This window comes from Haemaphysalis longicornis, unplaced genomic scaffold (assembly GCF_048455015.1).
Source record: "Haemaphysalis longicornis isolate Haplotype H1 unplaced genomic scaffold, Haemaphysalis longicornis Haplotype H1 scaffold_9, whole genome shotgun sequence".
NCBI lineage: Eukaryota > Metazoa > Arthropoda > Arachnida > Ixodida > Ixodidae > Haemaphysalis > Haemaphysalis longicornis.
Genome location: NW_027526460.1, coordinates 84336542 through 84354504, shown reverse-complemented (window position 1 = coordinate 84354504; position 17963 = coordinate 84336542). Strand labels below are relative to the sequence as shown.

The window sequence follows — 17963 nt, the reverse complement described above, 5'->3', positions numbered from 1 at the left end:
AGACTACATGCAAAATTATGACATCAAAGTTAGTTACGCCGGCAGGAGTCAAGCCAATCCCCATCTAATTTAAAGCTAGCCGGGTGGCTTAGGAGTCAAAATGGTGTCGTCCTGGAGTTGCACCGTGGCTCTGTTGCAGAACATTTTGTCCGGAAAATCGAACTTTTAATTTTATTTTGTCCGAAATATCTGTTGTTCGTATACATTACTCCTATGGGACAATTGGAGGTCCCTTGTGAAATTCTGGAATATCCAGCAAGTCCGAATTTTTGGAGTCCGAAAAAAACGGTCGGCTACTGTACCTCACATAAACGAACTGCACTGAATCACTATACTGCTTGCTCTAAAAAAAATTTGAACAGATGACGTGTGCATGCATTCAGAAGAAGCGAACCTCAATGAAGGGCGTCTTTCCTGTTGCCATCTCTACAACAGTGCAGCCCAGTGACCAGATGTCAGCCTGCACGGGAGGAAACAAATGGCAGTCAACATCAATCCGTCTGTGTACAACAAGACATGCACCACTTGAGGGCATCAGATGAGGCAGCACTGCTAGCTCGATGCAGGAGCCAAATGACGTCTTACTTACCGGTGGTCCATAACCTCTCTGGCCATTGTCGATAACCTCAGGAGCCATGTACTGGAACGTGCCTAAAGAAGAGCAATTTGAAATGAGCAGAAATGAGCACAGCCATGCCTTCATGTACAACACCAAGTTCTGTTACCACAAGTGTATGGGCCCTTTACAAACATTGAGATTAGGTAACAAACACAAGCAACAAGCAGAACCTTTCTACCTTTCCCGTAACTTAAGTAATTTCCGCCAAGTTTCTATAGCATCCAATAAAGAAGGGTTATGCCCAGATGTGAGCAGCCGCATTACACCTTCCCAACCCTCTTGGCTTTGGGTGCCAGAGTTCCTGCAGCAGCCCAGGCGTACCGGTGAAGGTGCCCGTGACCATGTTCATGCCGGCAAGGCGCTTGGAGGTGCCAAAGTCGGTGATCTTGATGCCCCCGCTGTACGTGTTCACCAGCACATTGTCGCCCTTGATGTCCCTGTGGACGATCCGCTGGTCATGCTGGGGAGAGGGAGAAGGAAGGGGCAGGTGTAACTACGGACTAAGAAGAACAACGTTGACTCGTATACCGAAAATATCATAAAAAAGACACGCACACACATGAATAAATGAGGAAAGTTGTGCACCGCAGCTAACTTCAACAAACTCAATCAGCACAACCGAGAATTTCTAATGGACACTGAAATCTTGGAAGCTAGAACCCCTTGTATCCACCCTTCCACTGGAATAATTGCCGCTGCATCTGGATATCAAACCCTCAGAATCCTACTCAGTAAACCTATCTCACTGAGCTACAACACCAGGGGGGAAATATTCTAAGATAAGTATTTTTCACAATGAACTCAGTGCTCACCAATGCTCTTTGAAAGAGTGAGGAAAACAGTCGTCAGAAAGAACAAATGAAAGAAATGACAGGAACTGACCAGGTACTTGAGCCCCTCGAGAATTTGCTTGGTGTAGAAGGCGATAGCTGGCTCATTGTTGTTCAGCGGACCCCACTTGGAGCGTAGAAGTTGTGACAAGCTCCCTGCGTGAAAGCGGCGACATGCAGCGACAGCACTTTTAATTAAAACAGCCAACACATGCTTCCATACTTCCACAAGAAACACTGCTAAACCCCTTACACGTGCATTGCGTCATATCCCATGAAGAAGTCATATGGAAGCATGGCTTGACATTAAAAACTTCCTGTCTCTTAGCTGATGCCATCAAGTGGCTTGTCCACAAATAATTTTGCTGGCTTGAAACGCTATTAGGTGACAAAGAACCCCCGAAAGAAACTAATCTGGTGACACATGGTAGCAGGAGCACAGCAGTTGTCCATTAAACAGGATTCAGAAACATGGTAAAGTGCCTGAATCTTGTAAATGACTGGGCAACTGTATTCTTCGCAAGACAACTAATCAGCTGCATGGGTAGATAAATTCATTCTAGCTTCATTCAATTTCATATACACGCGAAAAAAAAAAAATACTTGAAAAGTTAAAAAGAAACAACAAATAAAGGAAACTATAGGTAAAAAACAGCATTAATGTGCGACACATTTTCTGTCCGAAAGAGCATATCCCGAAATGCATTCACATGGTCGCGGACCAGCAGTGGGAGCTTGGACACACTCCTTCTGGGAACCTGCTCATGGATACAGACAAATTTAAAATTTACCATATAAGTCGGACTATAGGTAGATTTTTTACCAAAAAAAACCGCCGGAAAGTCACCCCTCAACCTATTGGTCATTGGCATGATGTTATTGTCATCTGGCAAACAGGCAGCCTGTTGGACCCATCCAAACGGCAAAGGCACCATTGCAACTGACATCGAGCGGACGTATCGCCATCTTTTACAGGTGAAGCCCCTTAGGGGCTTGGGCTGTTGGCGTCTCCAGTCGTCGTCGTCGTAGTATCCGGTAGTCAGGGCACTAAACCACTGGTACACTCGTTTTTCAATGCCTCACGCTAGAATGTTTCATGTCCATGGGAAAAACGCGTACTAAAAGGACACACCGGGACAGTCGTTCTACAACGCCTCGCAATAAAAACGTTTCGTGCTGCAAAGACGCGAGACTTACAGCAAAGATGTATACCTCTACCCCCCAACGGTTTTCATCTTCGTGGGCAAAAATGCCAAGGATGGCCAGTGACAACCCCAAGACACCTGCTGGCCGCCTGCACAGACCGGCCGTCGCAACGGTCTGCAACGAGTGTTGCATGCTTGGCGCTCGCTTCCTGATGACATATCCCCGAACTGCACTGAGGACGACCCGGTGTGTGGGAGACAGCCAGACACAAGTGGCCGTTTGACAAGATTTCAGATGGCTCTAAGAAGTAGCCTTAGACAAAATGAGTGCTTATACCCTCCCTAAAAAGACGTTGTGTACCCAACTTTCCTTTCCCATTTCTCGGCCGCAAGGTAAGGGGCTCAAACCCATATCCCAGCTCGACCTATGTTCCAACTTATACGGTAATAAGCAACGGGACAAGATCGAGTCCTTGCAGCACACCCCAGCACCAAGAACTGACCTCCAGGCACGCGCTCCATGCAGATCTTGACATATCCGCCCTCGGAGACAGATCCGTAGTAGCGGACGATCTTGCGGTGGTGCAGCTGGGCATGCAGCTTGATCTCCTCATGAAGGGGTTGCACCTCCCCCAAGTTCTCCTCGGGGATCTCCTTGATGGCAATCTTCACCTGTGTCGTGAGGTCCCGGGCTGCGTACACCACCCCGTACGTGCCTTTGCCCAAGATGATGCGCCGTCCCTGGTCGTCGGTCTCGTACTCAAACTGCAGAAAAACACGTCTTTTTATTTATTTATTTATTATTTGTTTATTATTTATTTATTTGTTTGTTTCTTTCTTTGTTTATTTATTTACTTACTTATTTATTTATTCATTCATTTATTTATTTATTTGTTTGTTTGTGTTACCTCAGGACCTGAGGGAATTACAGAGAGAAGTGGGAAACACTGTAATACAGACAAACGCACCGAAACAACAACCATAAACTACTGATAACAGCTTGTTACAAAAACAGGCTGGTTATGAAAGGCAGTCTCATTGCCAATTTCAGCTATGGACCGAGCAAGGTGACTCCAACTTGCACACGTGCACATTTGTCCCATGCAGCTTGGGGCTAAGAGAACCATGGCACTGAACAAGCAGGGACAATCGAAGTGGTGTACAAATGCTTCGGCTGAATTTAATGCTCCTGAACTCTTTCCTTATGGCGCCACAGGCCATCGGACACAGAGCTCCGATGATTTCAAACGTCCCGCGAAAACGGCACCATGACCAGGTCAATGTCCATGATCATAATCTCCTGGTTGGCCCCAGTGCACCCCACTGTGATCCCAGTATGCCCCTTCACCTACCTAGACACATCCTGACCCCACGCCCATGCTCTCCGGGTTGGCCCCAGTGTACCCCAGTGTGATCCCAGTATGCCCCCAGTGTGTCCCCTCACCTACCTGGGCGCATCTGTACCCCACGCCCATGTCAATGCCCACGACCACGCCCTCCTTGTTGGCCCCCAGAGTGCTCCCAGAGTGGCCCCAGTGTGCCTCTTCCTCACCTGGACGCAGCCCGAGCCCACGTCCAGGTCGATGTCCATGACCATGCCCTCCTGGTCAGCGGTCATGGCCACGATGAGGTCGTAGAAGCGGTTCTTGAGCGCCACCGAGGGGAAGTACATCTGGAAGTCGTCCGAGTTCTGGTGCACGTACAGGAACAGGCACCGCTCGTCACGCTTGTACTGGCTGCGTGCACAACACAGGGGGAGGGGGCGAGAGAAAAGGCCTCTTTAAATCACTAACCGAACAAGTTTGCACATCTTCGAGATAATCCCTCCAGGATAGCTGTTCTGACATGCTCAAAACAGCAAGGGAAGCCCTAAATATGATTTTTCACAATGAAAAACAGCGAGCAAAAACTTATCTTAATCTTAACTTATCTTAGCTGCAATACCGAATTTTGGAATTCTTTACACCAGGCCAATTTCACAAGGACTAGCATCATTACCAAGACCTGCCAAACACTGTGACTACTGAGGAGTATCACATAACGAAACCCCTTTCTGCCGGTTCGTATGAATTATTTCCCTGGAAAAGTGACGTACGCAACCATTTGACGGAGATGGGTGGATAGTCGGTCAGTTAAGCTACCTCGTTAAAGTACCCCTACAGTAAAACCTCGTTACATGAGACAGTGTCGCAAGAGGCATTTGAATGAAAACGATTAGTTTGGTTTTACGTTCACCACGTCAGCAACGCTACAAACCACCTTGGTTACAAGAAACGTGCTTCCCCGGTCCCTTGAACGTCTCTTGTAGTGAGGTTCTGCTGTATTTAGCAATTTCCTCAACTCGGAATTCAACAGAGCAACAGAACCGAAGTTAACATTGAGCAATTAACTTCAAAGCAAACTCCCTGCTGGACATCATGCGGCCACATGATCGACAATACGATTGCTATTGCCCCTACTGTTGGCAGCTTGGCTTCAATGCTCTTAAGTGCTTTACCGTTTCAAAAGGAAAAAAATGGTCACACAAGCATATGCGACAAAACAGAACATTAGGTTTTTTTTTTATCCACAATAATTGAGAAACCAATGAGGAATCCACGGGACCTGATGCTGCGGATGGAAGAGGCGGTGAAGAGCCACTCGTGGATCTTGCGGCAGTTTCCCCGCAGGGTGTCGATGCAGAGGTTGCGGATCTCGATGGACTTCTCCTCCGCCCCCATGTTCACCGTCACGTAGCTCGGCATTCGCACCTTGGTCGGCTCTAGCACCAGGATCTGGGGAGAGAAAGAACGAAAATGCTTAGACCTTCTTTTCAACCCCCGGGCCGTGATTCGAGCATCAACGACATGTTGAGAGTGGTCGACCAGCGCTGAACCTTAAGCTACCTATGGCACCAAGACTGCCAGAACAGAGGCCCTCGCTATGCATGTAGCGAATCAGAATGGGAAAATGAGGGGCTCGTTGAATTAAGACAGAAATAAGGGTTGGCGAGATGCTTAGAACTTTCTGCTAATGTGAAGGTGCAATCGACGAGTGTCGACTGGTGGTCTAGCTGGCATTTTGACATTCTTCAGGAACAGAGCGCTGGAACAAGACACAAAAGAGGGATGCGGACACAGCGCTGACCATTAGCTACGCGAAGGCTTAGTTGGGCCTTGCCTTGATCTGCTGTTGAACTTTTTGTTAAACTTTGCGGCTGCACCCGTCACCAGTTGACCAGCCCCCCGACAGCCCCGCAGCGCACTCTGAAGCCTGTTCCGCTCACTATCCATCTCTAGGAGCCTCCTGTGTGCCTCCTATGGTTGCACCACCTCCCAAGGTGGCTCGTACTACACATACTAGAGCAGTGGACTACTTTTCCGCTGCCACTGCTTCGCTTTCTAGGCATGCACTTCCCAGATTGCACTCCTATTTTCTGTACCCCAGAATGCATTCCATGAAACATAGAGGTCCAAGGCTTTCCAAGGTCCAAGTCAGAACATAGAGGTCCAAGGTGGAACTCGGTATTTACATCTGGCTGCTAATTGGCAGCTGACTCTTCATTTGGCGGCATCCATTACATTCCTTTTCAAAGAATTCAGCCGAAAATTTCAGTTCGAGATTGAAGAAAGTGAGTCGCACTTTATTTAAGGCCACTTACCGGAAACCGAATGGTGCTTTCCAGGTCCGAAGAGTAGGCCGTGACAAAGAAGTCCACCCAGAAGTCAAACACCTGGGCCAGAGGAGAGAGTCGATTAAGAGTAGAACAGAAAGTTGAGCTAGTTGGATTTGATTCGCGTTAGAAGCGCAGACAGACGAAACATAAGGTGCGCTCGTGTTGTCCTCTTCTTGTGTTTCGTCTGTCCGCGCTTCAAACATGAATCGATTAAGAGGAAGGATTAAACTCGGCGCATTTATGAGGCCTAACTGTAAACGAGAGGATGCGAACAGGTCCTATGTTAATGCTGGAAGAAAAAAAATTGCAAATTTATCAGTTGCACTAGAAGGTACACACGCACTACAAAACACACAACCCTACTACGTCTCAGTGCACCAGCGATTAGGCTTGAGATGCCACAAAAAATGCGCCACCTCAGCTTAAATAATTAAAATTAAACAGCAACAGAAGTGAAAGTTATCCAGCAGAAGTGCTCGCTACCACCAGCACGTCATTGCCTGTTAATAAACGGACTAGGAGCAATGATTTTCCTACCCTGTGGATGCAACGATCTATCGCTTAGAAAAAGCATGCATAAAAAAAAAATACAGCGCTGGTTCAGCAACACTGCCCCGATAACTTGTAAAAATATTAGTTGGGTGGTGTTATAAAGCAGTGCGTTGGGCTCTGTGAAGAATAGGCACATGATAACCAAACACTTCAAGGCTGCTAATGAGGTTCTTAAAATTAAAAGGGCACAGGTGCACTATATTGCCCCATAGTGCCATGGCAACAATGCAGGTTCTACCACAGGGACAAGGATACGGCACAAAAATGATCACTAAAAGCCCCACAAAGCTCATAACAACAGCACATAAATGAAAAAATACAGCAAAGAGGCTTGCCTGTTCTTCAGCTGTGAACTCAACATCCTCGGGCCTTTTCCGAAAGCGACTGATGAGCTTGATGTTCCCAAACGTAGACTTCAGGTACCTGCACAAGTTGTGGGAAAGCAAAAAAACAAGGAATGAAAAGATCGTCCCTGTTATCACCGCTCCGATAAGATCCCAAAATATCGTTTTATGAAAGTAGGTTCATTCTTGAACAGATGTTCACAAGCAAGTACCACATCCCCAACCACCCTGCACATGCTAAAACAGTGACATGAACCTAAACACAGGCTGGGAGAAACATCCTGCAGAGTTCACACAACACAGACATACTGCCTCTCGTACTGCTAAGGGGGGACACTGGTCTCAAAAGAACTTCATTTAATTTTCATTTTAAAGTGAACTCCGTGAAACTTGCCAGTCTAGCTGCTTTCCCCCCCCTGATTTCAAATATATTTTGAGTTGGTGAACTAGTTCTTAAGATAATTAGAGATAATTAGCCATTTTTTAATCAAACATTAGACAAAACAGTGTTGGTGATAAAACTGTAATCGTTATACTTTCTAATGCTATGAGCCCTGGTGAATGTAATAATAAAAGCAGTTTTTTTATGCATTGCCTGGAACTGATTTTACAGCCCATTAAACTTTGGTGGCACCAGTGGCAAGGAACCATTTTGAGTGCCCATTTCAGACACCAAAGTTAAATGAACTGTAAAATTAATTCCAGGCGATATATCAAACTAGTATTTCACGATCCCCTTGAAGTTCGATATATCCGGGTTCGACTATTTTCTCATAAGGAGTACACCACTCAATGAAAATTTTGCCAACAATTAGGCACCCTACAACATATACACCTGGAATGCATACATGGCCTAGGCCCACCCCACCTCTTCATGCATTCCTTTCCTGCATTGCAGGACACACTGTCAGGGGTGAGACAGCTGAATCAGATTTGGGAGCAGTTTTTGGAGCAGCGAAATCTCGATTTTGGAGCAAAAGAACCTTGATTTGGAGCAGAAGATTGACATCTATTATGTAACCTTAGGAGCCTTAAATGTCAAACTTTTAGCAACTCACGTGCACTTTTTAATTGGTTTTGAACGTACATAACACTGAAACCGCCTTTCAATAAAGTTTTTTCTACTAGAGTATCCCAAGGTCGAACTGCACTACATTTTTACAAAGCATTTTTAAATTATCAAGCTCTACGCATAGATAAGCGTGGAGCGTCGTTGAGAATATCGAATTGAAAAACTAAGCAATTGTAAGGTATTTTTATTATCATGTGAATGCCGAAGTTATTATTTTTGTAATCCCAGACTGGGCTTTACACACAAGTGTAGAGCCACGGCAAAAGTTGGGCAAAACGAGGCGACACTCGTCGCAACGTTGGTATGTTTAGCAACCTCCCTCTTGTCATTAAATTTCATGTCAGATAGATGAACCTTTATTATTAGCGTGCAATAATAGCCCGTCCCGCTATCGGACACTACTTGAACATTTCGTGGCGATGTAGCCTACACCGCGCCGCCACTTCTCCAGTGCTGATCGCAGCTCGCTGTCAAAGGCAGCAATAACTCAGCCTTTTAAAACACCGCAATGAGTACGAAATTTCACTTCAAGCACGCACCGCGCATCACACTCAAGGCCGAAAACCGGCGAATTAGCGGGCACCACGCCTCTTTTTGAACTCCCGTCTTTCGAGTCGCGCAACTTCCCGCAACAGATTAAATGACTAAATGTAAACCCAGCTACCCCCTCATCACCGAAGCCACGGCAGAAATCGGCGAAGAGCACTTTACCGCGAGCTAGTGCTTCCCCCGGCGGCCATGTTTTCCAACCAAGATGGCGGCGCCGGTGATGTCGTTCCGGAGATACTGCGCTCCAAAAATTGCCGCTTTTTTCATCTACTTGCACAAGTACTTTGTCGCCTCAGTACACATAAGTGTTGTTTCTACAGGACTTTGCAATGGTTTTCGATGGGAAAACTTTAAAAACTCACAGAATATAACTTGTACAAGCCGACATTGTGACTCTCGAAAAAACGATCTCGGGGACAATTTAATGCAGGTTTTTTTATTCAATGATCAATCAACTAAACCTTTACAAACACTATCACCTTGGAGGTGCTGGAAAATTATGCCGTCAGTAAGCATTTTTCCCCACTGAAACTGACGGAAGCGTTACAATCCTTGGCTGTCAGACTGTTTTGGAGCAGTTTGGCGCAATTTTTGCAATTTTCAGGCTTTTGGAGCAGCCTGGCGCAGGAAACAAATTTGTATCAGAACTGCGCAATATGCGCAGCTGTCTCACCCCTGCACTGTTGATCAGCTGTCAACTGGAGGACCACATTCTCCTGTGACATGTGTTGCCCTAACACGGGTTAGGGCTGATCATGACTTCCTAGACTAGGATTCCACTCTCACTTTCATGTTTATCAAACTGTTTTTTCTCTCTCCCTCTTCCCCTCTTGTCTTGCTCTTACTTTGTTCCTCCCATCAAAAAATCGGGCACCGTGATTGGGAGTCGAACCCGCGCCCTTGGGGTTAACTACTGAGAAGGAGGAGTGCAGCCAAGGAGGTGGCTGACCAGTCGGGGGGCTTGAGCTTGAACATGCAGTCGGCGGCCTGGCAGGCCTTGGCGTAGTTCTCGGCCAGCACGGAGATCTCGAAGAAGGTGGCCACGTCCCAGTAGTCCTCCAGGCTGTCCAGGGAGCCCTTGAGGCCAATGAGGTTGTTCAGCCGCAGGCTGATCTGCTGCAGCTCCGTCGACTTGGACAGCTCGTGCCCGTCTATGACCAGCAGCGTGGCCAGGTTCACGCCCGCGTACTCGTTGGGCTGCACCTCGAAGCCCTTGCGGTACCTGCCAGTGGAAGAGCAAGAGGAAGGGGATGGAAGAGGAGGGAGGATAGGGATGCAGATGAGAAGGCCGCCACTCCTCTGATTTCTGATTACATTCATACTCTACGGAAGCGACTGGAGTGGAAGCCTGGGTGTGCAGCTTGCCATAGTTGTGGCTTTATGCTTTTTCCTTCAACCTAATAATGCTTTCTATCTCTGTTCACAAACACTTCTTCATGCCCCTGCATTGCTTATCGCATTGCCTCCCCTTATCCACATCCCTCGGCTTATGGATATGTCACTCATACATCCCTCAACTCGGGAATAAAAGAACTACGGAAAAACAAATAAAAGGAAATAGGAGCCAATGGCCGCCATGGAATAGCGATCCTCTAACCAGCAGGCAGGTGGCACACTGCACGGTATTATATAGCTTCCCTTTTCATGCCACGACAGCTCAAGTGCAGCTTTATATCTTGTGGGAGCTTCGTTTGAAAGGAGGAGTAAAGCCTCGCGGTTAGGTTAGATGTACTACCCCCCAACTAAGGCATGTTAGGATACCTTAATAGGTAGCATCCTGCCCCACGGCAGCTTCCAATCGAACAAGCTACAGCCAAACAGTCCCGAAGGTGGGGACTACCACACAAAGAAACAAAAAAATGGAACCCTGAGGTTACAGTGCAATGACAGCACTTTCACAATTCCACTCATAGACCACAAATACGATAGCGTGTTATAAGACACTGGCACAGCAGACCAGGATGTTGCTTGTAAATAGTGTACCATATTAACTCGATTCTAACCCACCGCTGACCTGACATCTAGCGTCTAAACCACCCCGGTGCACTGCTCCAGTAGAGCGGAGGCATAGCAAAGGCCAAGCGGGTGGTCTGCCCCACTCCACCCACCAGTGGATGGCATTGCGCAGGCTCTCCTGGTCGGTGTAGTCGGACTCGACAAACTTGTCCTTGTAGATGCGGCCGCACAGGCACAGGATGTCCGGCACCTGGTTCTCCTTCTTCTGCAGGGCGGACGTCATCACCTCCAGGGCACGCTCGCGGTCGCCCGGGAGGTTGCGCCTGCATACAGGGAGAGGCTCTTAACCTTTACCCTGTTAATCCTGGCAAAGGCCATCTCACATCTAGAGCCACAAAGAGAGGTTGCAACACTTAAGTACGGGAGCCGATAAAAGCAGTTCAGCAAGGAAAACCGTCCTCAAAATACATTTAACAACCTTGATATCTACCTGCAGCAGCGTATTAAATGTTCACTGTACAATGAAAGCATCTTCCACAGGCTTCCAAACACTCCTATCTCACTTTTTCCCCACCCACTCTGTCACCAAATGTAGGTACACCTAAGGTAGGCGTAGGTAGAACATTTTGCAAGCACAGCTATTTTCAAAGCGCATTTAAAGAGAGTTATCACAATCAGCAGCACCAGTGGCTTAATTAGGTATGTTCACAGGAAGATGAACCCATCTTTTACAGCAGACTTCCAAACTCTCCTAACCTACGACATCAAAAACCCCTCTTTCCTACCAAATGTTCTTGTTGCATCTTGTAAGCAACCTATTCCTGTGTCTTTTGCACCAAAAGACGCCCAACTCGTTTTTTAATTTGCGGATGCAGACCAATTTCAGGCTAATTCCTGCCAGACAAACATCCATTTACGAAAAAGAATCCACTGCAACTGCAGAACACTGAGCCCTTGAATGACAGCGCCCTTCTCATGAGAGCACACCAATGTAACCAGTCTCACACCATGGGTTTCCTTGTCACCAAGATACAAAAGACTGCAAGAACTTTCTGAAAGGAATTCACCCAGAGCTGAGACAGAGTACAGCGGAGTCAGTGGTGGCCCAGGTAATCGCATTCCTCTGCATCTTTGCGAGAGGTATGGGAGCTGTACAGTTGCCCACCTGTTCAGAGCAAATGCGTACAGATGCTGGATGGCGGGCGTCGATGTGAACTTCATGTTTGGCACGGTCTGTAGTTCGTCCATCAGTTTCACCATGGCGTCGTAGTCCTGGTTCGCAAGAGTCGCAAAATATGTTAGAAAAGGAGAAAAACAAAACCAAAGCTTCAGCTTCAATGCAACACTGCTAAGCTACAGTGCACAATCGACTAATTATTTGGCCTTGGCTAGTAAGTAGGAATGTGCAAATATTGGAGTACCAAATTTGAATGAATTAACGACTACACAAGTAACTCAATTCATATAATGTGTCTCGCACAGTTCAAAGCATATTCAGCGATCACATGAATACTTGTGAGATAAAAAACTAGGTATTCAATTCAAGAAGAAGGCTTAATATTTAATCCGTATTTATACATTGAAGGAGTACTTACACGAACTTTCAAAGCTAAGATGACTATGTTTAAGGCTTCCTTTGTATATAAAGATACCACCTCAGAAGTCAACTGTAACCGTTCCGTAGACCATATTTTAAATCAATTTTAATTCTTACGCACACGAGAAAGCTCATCCGCACCATCAAGAAAGCTCATGATGTCATCTGCAGTTCGACCCAAACAGCTGACATCAGGGCTCCCGTGACGCATCGAGGCAGCCGTGGTGCTGTTGGCGCGCGCTTTTCCACCTTGTACATCCCGTCACAGTTTTTGGCACTGACATCACGTGCGACTACAGCCTATTGGGCTGTTTTGGTGCATGCATGCGCGGCCAGACCGGCATTGGTTGTGGTGCGACGAGAACAGTGACGTCAAATGCGCTTTCCCGTCATGGCGGTCGCCTCGGTGTTCGCTTCACCGAAACCGAAACCGACATGAATAAATGAAGCTGTAATTATTTATACTGCGTTCGTCCATCTAATGTGCCATTCTATGATTGGTGCGCTCGTAGGCACCAAAAATTTTGTGTCAGCCCTCCTTTAAAAACATCTGTTCACCCCTAAAATAAACTGAAGCGAGCAGCCTCTAAGAGAGCTCACCTGGATGTCCCTGAAGGATATGAGCATGCTGAGAACCACGTCTCCAGATATGATGTTGGGGTCGTCAAGCCGCTTCCTGAAATTTCTCAGAGTCTGCAATAAAATTGGAAAAAATTAAGAATAATGCGCAGAAACAAGCAAATTCGTAAAAAAAAACAAAAAAAAACACACCATGTTCATTTCTTTTTTTTCGGTAAATAGTATTAGGCCTGCAATTCAGTTCCCGTAAACTACCAGGAAGATGCGTATTTTTAATAAGCCTCACCCACTACAAGCAAGCAAATTTACTTAATAAGCAATTTGAAACCATAGTTGGCAGTGTCAAACTACAACAACTTGTCACAGCAGTCACAGCTGTGGTGCAGTCTTAGACCAATATGCAGCATGGAGTATCTTTTAAAGGCCAACTGCACTCAAATTTTTCTTTGTCCAAATTTGATCCAAATAAGCAGTCTAAGCTGTTAAAATCACCTTGGCGAAATCCTAAGCTTCGTAAGCACACAGCACACCAGGTACCGTCGTTCAAAGTAGCTCCGTGCAGACGACGTTTGCACCTGGCGGAGAGTCGCCGTAACAAGTTTCGAGCGGCGTGTGACGGAGGTTGGGGAACCTGTCCCGTGGAGCTCGCGCTCCTCCGGCGACTTGCACGGCACTCCGCCGTTCGCCCGGGGTTTCTCTGCTACACCACCGCGCTGTACCGCCGTCGCCATCACATCTTTCAAATTAACTGCATAGGTAGCAATATCCGCCTTTTTTTTTTCAGTGCAATAAAATATGTTAGAAGCCTACAAGATATACGCGCGCTTGCGAACGTTCTGGAGCTAGCAAAACTCTTCTTATAATACTTGGAAATAATATTTCTGCTAAAAAAGAAATAGCGCGACACGCACATTTGCCTTACATTTCGCATTCCTATTGCATCTATCACAGAAAAAAAAGATCTTTTATAAAGCCTTGACCACTTGACCTTCCGCGTCCGATATTTGCAATATTTGGGCTGGGCCAACGCCACCTCCTTCCCTTAGACCTGTTCAAAGTTTTGCGACCTAACTAGGGTTGTTGTACACGCGGGTATAAACATTTGTGCGACTTTTGCCTCACTCTCTAAGTGAACCTTGCTCGTGGTAACAAATATATCCGCACAAATATCAGCCGTCGTCTTTGCGAAGTGCGAAAGCTAACGAAACTACTCATCTCATAAACAATAAACTTGTTTTTTTTTTCAATTCTCAAATGAAGTATTTACTTTTGTAGAGCACTAGAATTACTTGAAAGTCAAATGTTTTCAACAGCCCATATATGTCTCTGGTGAAAGTAGAAGACAGCGGAAGATAAGTAATTTTTTTCGTGTTTTAGCGCATCATTTAGCTGTGAAAGCTGGATTATAGTTTTAGATCCCTTTTATAATTTGATTCTCGATGTGCAGCAAGGCAAAAAATACTCGGCTGATATATATATATATATATATATATATATATATATATGCACGAAGCTGTTTGCGCGTAATGTAGAGTAAAAATAGTGGTTGATCTGCGCCCGCGTGTGGTTTATTCCCTTCAAAGAGAAGCGATGTCACAGCCGAGGCGCCGGCTAACCAAAGCTGCTTTTCGATACCGTACGAGCACCTGGCTTTGTAAATCAGGGCCCGCTTTTTTACTCACAATTCCCGCGATTGCTACAACGGCAATTATTCTGATGGAAAAATAACTGTTGTACGGTCTACTTCGTTTCTATTGATAGCAACGCTATGTCGGAATCGCGCCTAACTCCATTATCCTGGGCAAACGTTAGTGGGAGTTCTGTGGAAATCACAGCGCGAAACGCGACGCTACCACGCGCATTTGAAGGCAGATCCGAGCGGCCGCCGGTTCTAGCGGGGCCGCTTCCGTTCCGTCACGTACGTCACGTCCGGCCACCGGTAATGGCCGCCTTTTCTATTCAGTTTCGGTTCCGAAAACGCCAATGTCGCGAGCCGTTTGCGTCGCTCGGGTCCATGTTTGAAACGTAGTATTTTGCATTTCGCACTCTTTTTATGTGTACTATTAGGTGACATTATTTTTACGTTGTCGAAAATTTGAGTTCAGTTGGCCTTTAAGTGCCAGAGGTACAAGAAGTGCTAAGCAGAGTGTCCCCATCATAGGTGTATCAGGTCAGTCTAAGCTACAGCCTTGCACTTCTCAGATCTGCCGAATTCAATTCAGCAGCTTTTAATTTCCCTAACCCATAGATATGACCTTATGTTCACCCCAGCGAAGATGTGGAGATAAAGCACCAATGTTGGGCGGTGCGGGGGGAGCAGCGTCAATGCGCCAACGGCAAACACCGGCAAACACACGTTGCTGCGAAATGGGTAGGTCACGTGTTGTTCGTAAAACACCAGCCGCATGTCACAGCTTTATCATTTATCATTTACAGAAGGATAACAGTACAGATGGTTGTGGATACAGATGAAGCGTGCAGGTGCGTTTTCTTATTTGCCTCTTCTATTGCAAAATGTCGTAGCACTTACTTGAAGCAAATCGTTATTCCCTTCATATTCGCTTTGAAGGCCTGAGTGTAACACCATGTTCAGGTAGTGGTGCATACAGTGTCCATTTAACTTTAATAATTACCGAAAGCAAACGTTCCTGCAGAGCTATATAATACTCCTTTGCAGGAGGAACTCACCTTGGCTAGCTCTTCCCCAGTGTACATCTCCCGCGCTTTCCGCAGGTCAGAGAGAAACTTCTCTTTCATGTGAGCTCTGCATCGCAAAAGCAAAAGGAAGACCGAGGGACGTGTTAAGAGGCAGTGTGGGAACTTCGGAATTCTACTGCTGATGCTGCAAAGCACTGAGGGAGGGAAACAGCTTAGTGGAATGTTTCAAGGTATACCGTATTTACTCGCCTAATGATCGCACTTTTTTTCCAAAAGATTTGATGCAAATTTAGGGGTGCGTTCTATATGCAAGGTAAATTTTTCGGGAAAAACGTTTGAGCACAGAAAAGGCAAGCAAGTGGCGGGTCAAAATTTTTACGATAGGTCTCATGAACATAATAAAAATAATAAATAAAAACGTAATAAAAATTCCGCCCACCGCCGCCACCCGCTTTGCAAAGTGACGCAAAATGCATTGTTTTCAGAATTACGGAACGCACCGGAACAAGTTTGCTGCGAGGTGATAACAGGGCGACCAATAAGTGGCTACCGCTGTCAGAGTAAGGGACATCAAAACAGACATGGGGGCTGACGCAGCAAGCTGAGAGCATTTTTTTTCTTTGTCTTGTGAGTACATTAAATGCATTTAGTGAGAGTTCCTTCCTCATCAATATTGAACGCATGCTTGCAGATATCGCTAACATCGGCCAGTCTTCGGCAATAACGTAGCCATGTCCGGTCTGAAAGGGAAGGAAACAGACGTAAGCACGATCATGGCCAGCTAGACTTGGCACACATACGACATACTGCTGCGGCAAGTTAAGGGTGCGTTCATTGCGCGGGAAATTAAAAAAAATTGAATTTTGACGACAAATTTCAGGGGTGCGATCATTACGCGAGTGCGATCATTATGCGAGTAAATACGGTATTCTGCACCACAGCTTGTGAGTAAAGCGAGTAAAGCTAAACGGCCACTCAGCAAAACTTCAGGTTTCAAGTGTAAAGATTGTCCAGATGGGTACCAAGCAACTTTTGCGACAAATAACCCATGCAATTCAGGCTTAATTAAAACCGGTGCAAAAACTCCCGGCAGCCTTTGTTGGCATGCTTTGTTTGAACTAAGCCATTAAAGGCTGCATCCAACACCATGTGCAATATTTATGTTGGAGGTTATTGAGTAAGGACAAGGGAAATTAAAACGCCTCTAAATGAGGCTGGCATACACATCTCGTTTTGAAAGCTTCGAGATCACAAGCGAGGTTGCTTCCTCATGGCAGCAGGGCTTCCCATTTATTTCAGTATGCTGCCTATGCAGAGTGCTCCAACACCTCCTCTACTATGTAGCAGAAGACCTTGTATACACTGAGGTTATTGATTGCACACAAGTGAGGGCTGCATCACTCCTTAATGTTTGTAGCATGCTCTAGTGCCAAGGGATCTCCAACAGGTTTGAGAAAGTATTAGAACAACTGCAAACTTTACTGAAAAGTGGTTTGTTGGAAGGCAAGTTGTTTCGTTTAGTATTGGCAGGGGATCATTTCAGCCTGAATGCAACGCAAAACTTACTCTTTTTTAAAGGATAAAAGCATTTTTGCATCTCTTCAAGTTTTGAAGAGAAAATAATCATGCCCTCTTTTAAAGACAGTTGCACTGATGGTTTTTAGGTGCACAATTTCAGCCAGCGTATACCACATATAAAATCCCAGGAAACATGTTAGTTACCATAACATATGACTTCATGAAGCAAAAACTCTGGCAGCACACACATGCAATTGTTGAAAAATATTTAATTACTGCCTGTAGAAAGAGCGAAATCAACCTGTACTTTTGAGCTCATATCTCAACATTATCTACATTTTTATGCCTAGCCTCTCGTTGTTTTTTATCTTTACATTCAATAAAGCATTTATTTTCGTATGGCACGTTTAATTTGTTCAAAAAGCTTACTTGGTTTGAACTTCAACGTCTTGGAGGAACTTTTTGAGCTTGGCATGCAACGGCTGCTTGGACTCCACTGTGTCTTCTGAGACTAGGGCCATTCCGGGTGTCTCGGTGACGACGCAAGCACCGGCATCATTCACCTTGTACGTCGTCAGGGGGTAGCTTGCACAGGCAATCTGAAAATTATTCACATTCAGGTTACAAGGGTAAGGGTGCAATACAAGAGCTGCCTGAAAGAGCTTTACTATGCCATTTTAGCAGTTCTCTCTCTCCCCCAAATCTCACTTTTTTGCACGTACTATAAATTTCTGCAAAAGAAATTTGCAGCCGCTACTACCTGCTCACATTCAAACCCTCTCGCAAAACTACATTACTGTTTCCGTCTGATCTAACTGATGTGTTGTACTGGCATTCACTTTGCAAATCCTGCCAAAGAAACAATAAAACCGGCAGGAAGTCTGGAACG

General features: G+C 45.9%; 1 protein-coding gene across 8 annotated transcripts in view; it reads right to left on the bottom strand.

The window, feature by feature from the left end:
• The window catches only part of LOC144152560 (mitogen-activated protein kinase kinase kinase 15-like), a 73965-nt gene that overhangs the window by 38109 nt on the left and 17893 nt on the right, over nucleotides 1–17963 (bottom strand). For all 8 annotated transcript variants that reach the window (XM_077683857.1, XM_077683859.1, XM_077683858.1 and 5 more), the window contains exons 5-19: nucleotides 17504–17673; nucleotides 15587–15662; nucleotides 12920–13012; nucleotides 11888–11994; nucleotides 10875–11045; nucleotides 9716–9988; nucleotides 7137–7224; nucleotides 6235–6306; nucleotides 5199–5368; nucleotides 4147–4330; nucleotides 3098–3359; nucleotides 1502–1605; nucleotides 941–1079; nucleotides 590–651; nucleotides 395–460 (exon numbers count right to left, since the gene is read on the bottom strand). In XM_077683857.1, the coding sequence (XP_077539983.1) occupies nucleotides 395–460; nucleotides 590–651; nucleotides 941–1079; nucleotides 1502–1605; nucleotides 3098–3359; nucleotides 4147–4330; nucleotides 5199–5368; nucleotides 6235–6306; nucleotides 7137–7224; nucleotides 9716–9988; nucleotides 10875–11045; nucleotides 11888–11994; nucleotides 12920–13012; nucleotides 15587–15662; nucleotides 17504–17673 (2037 nt within the window). The remainder of the gene's footprint in view (nucleotides 1–394; nucleotides 461–589; nucleotides 652–940; nucleotides 1080–1501; nucleotides 1606–3097; nucleotides 3360–4146; nucleotides 4331–5198; nucleotides 5369–6234; nucleotides 6307–7136; nucleotides 7225–9715; nucleotides 9989–10874; nucleotides 11046–11887; nucleotides 11995–12919; nucleotides 13013–15586; nucleotides 15663–17503; nucleotides 17674–17963) is intronic.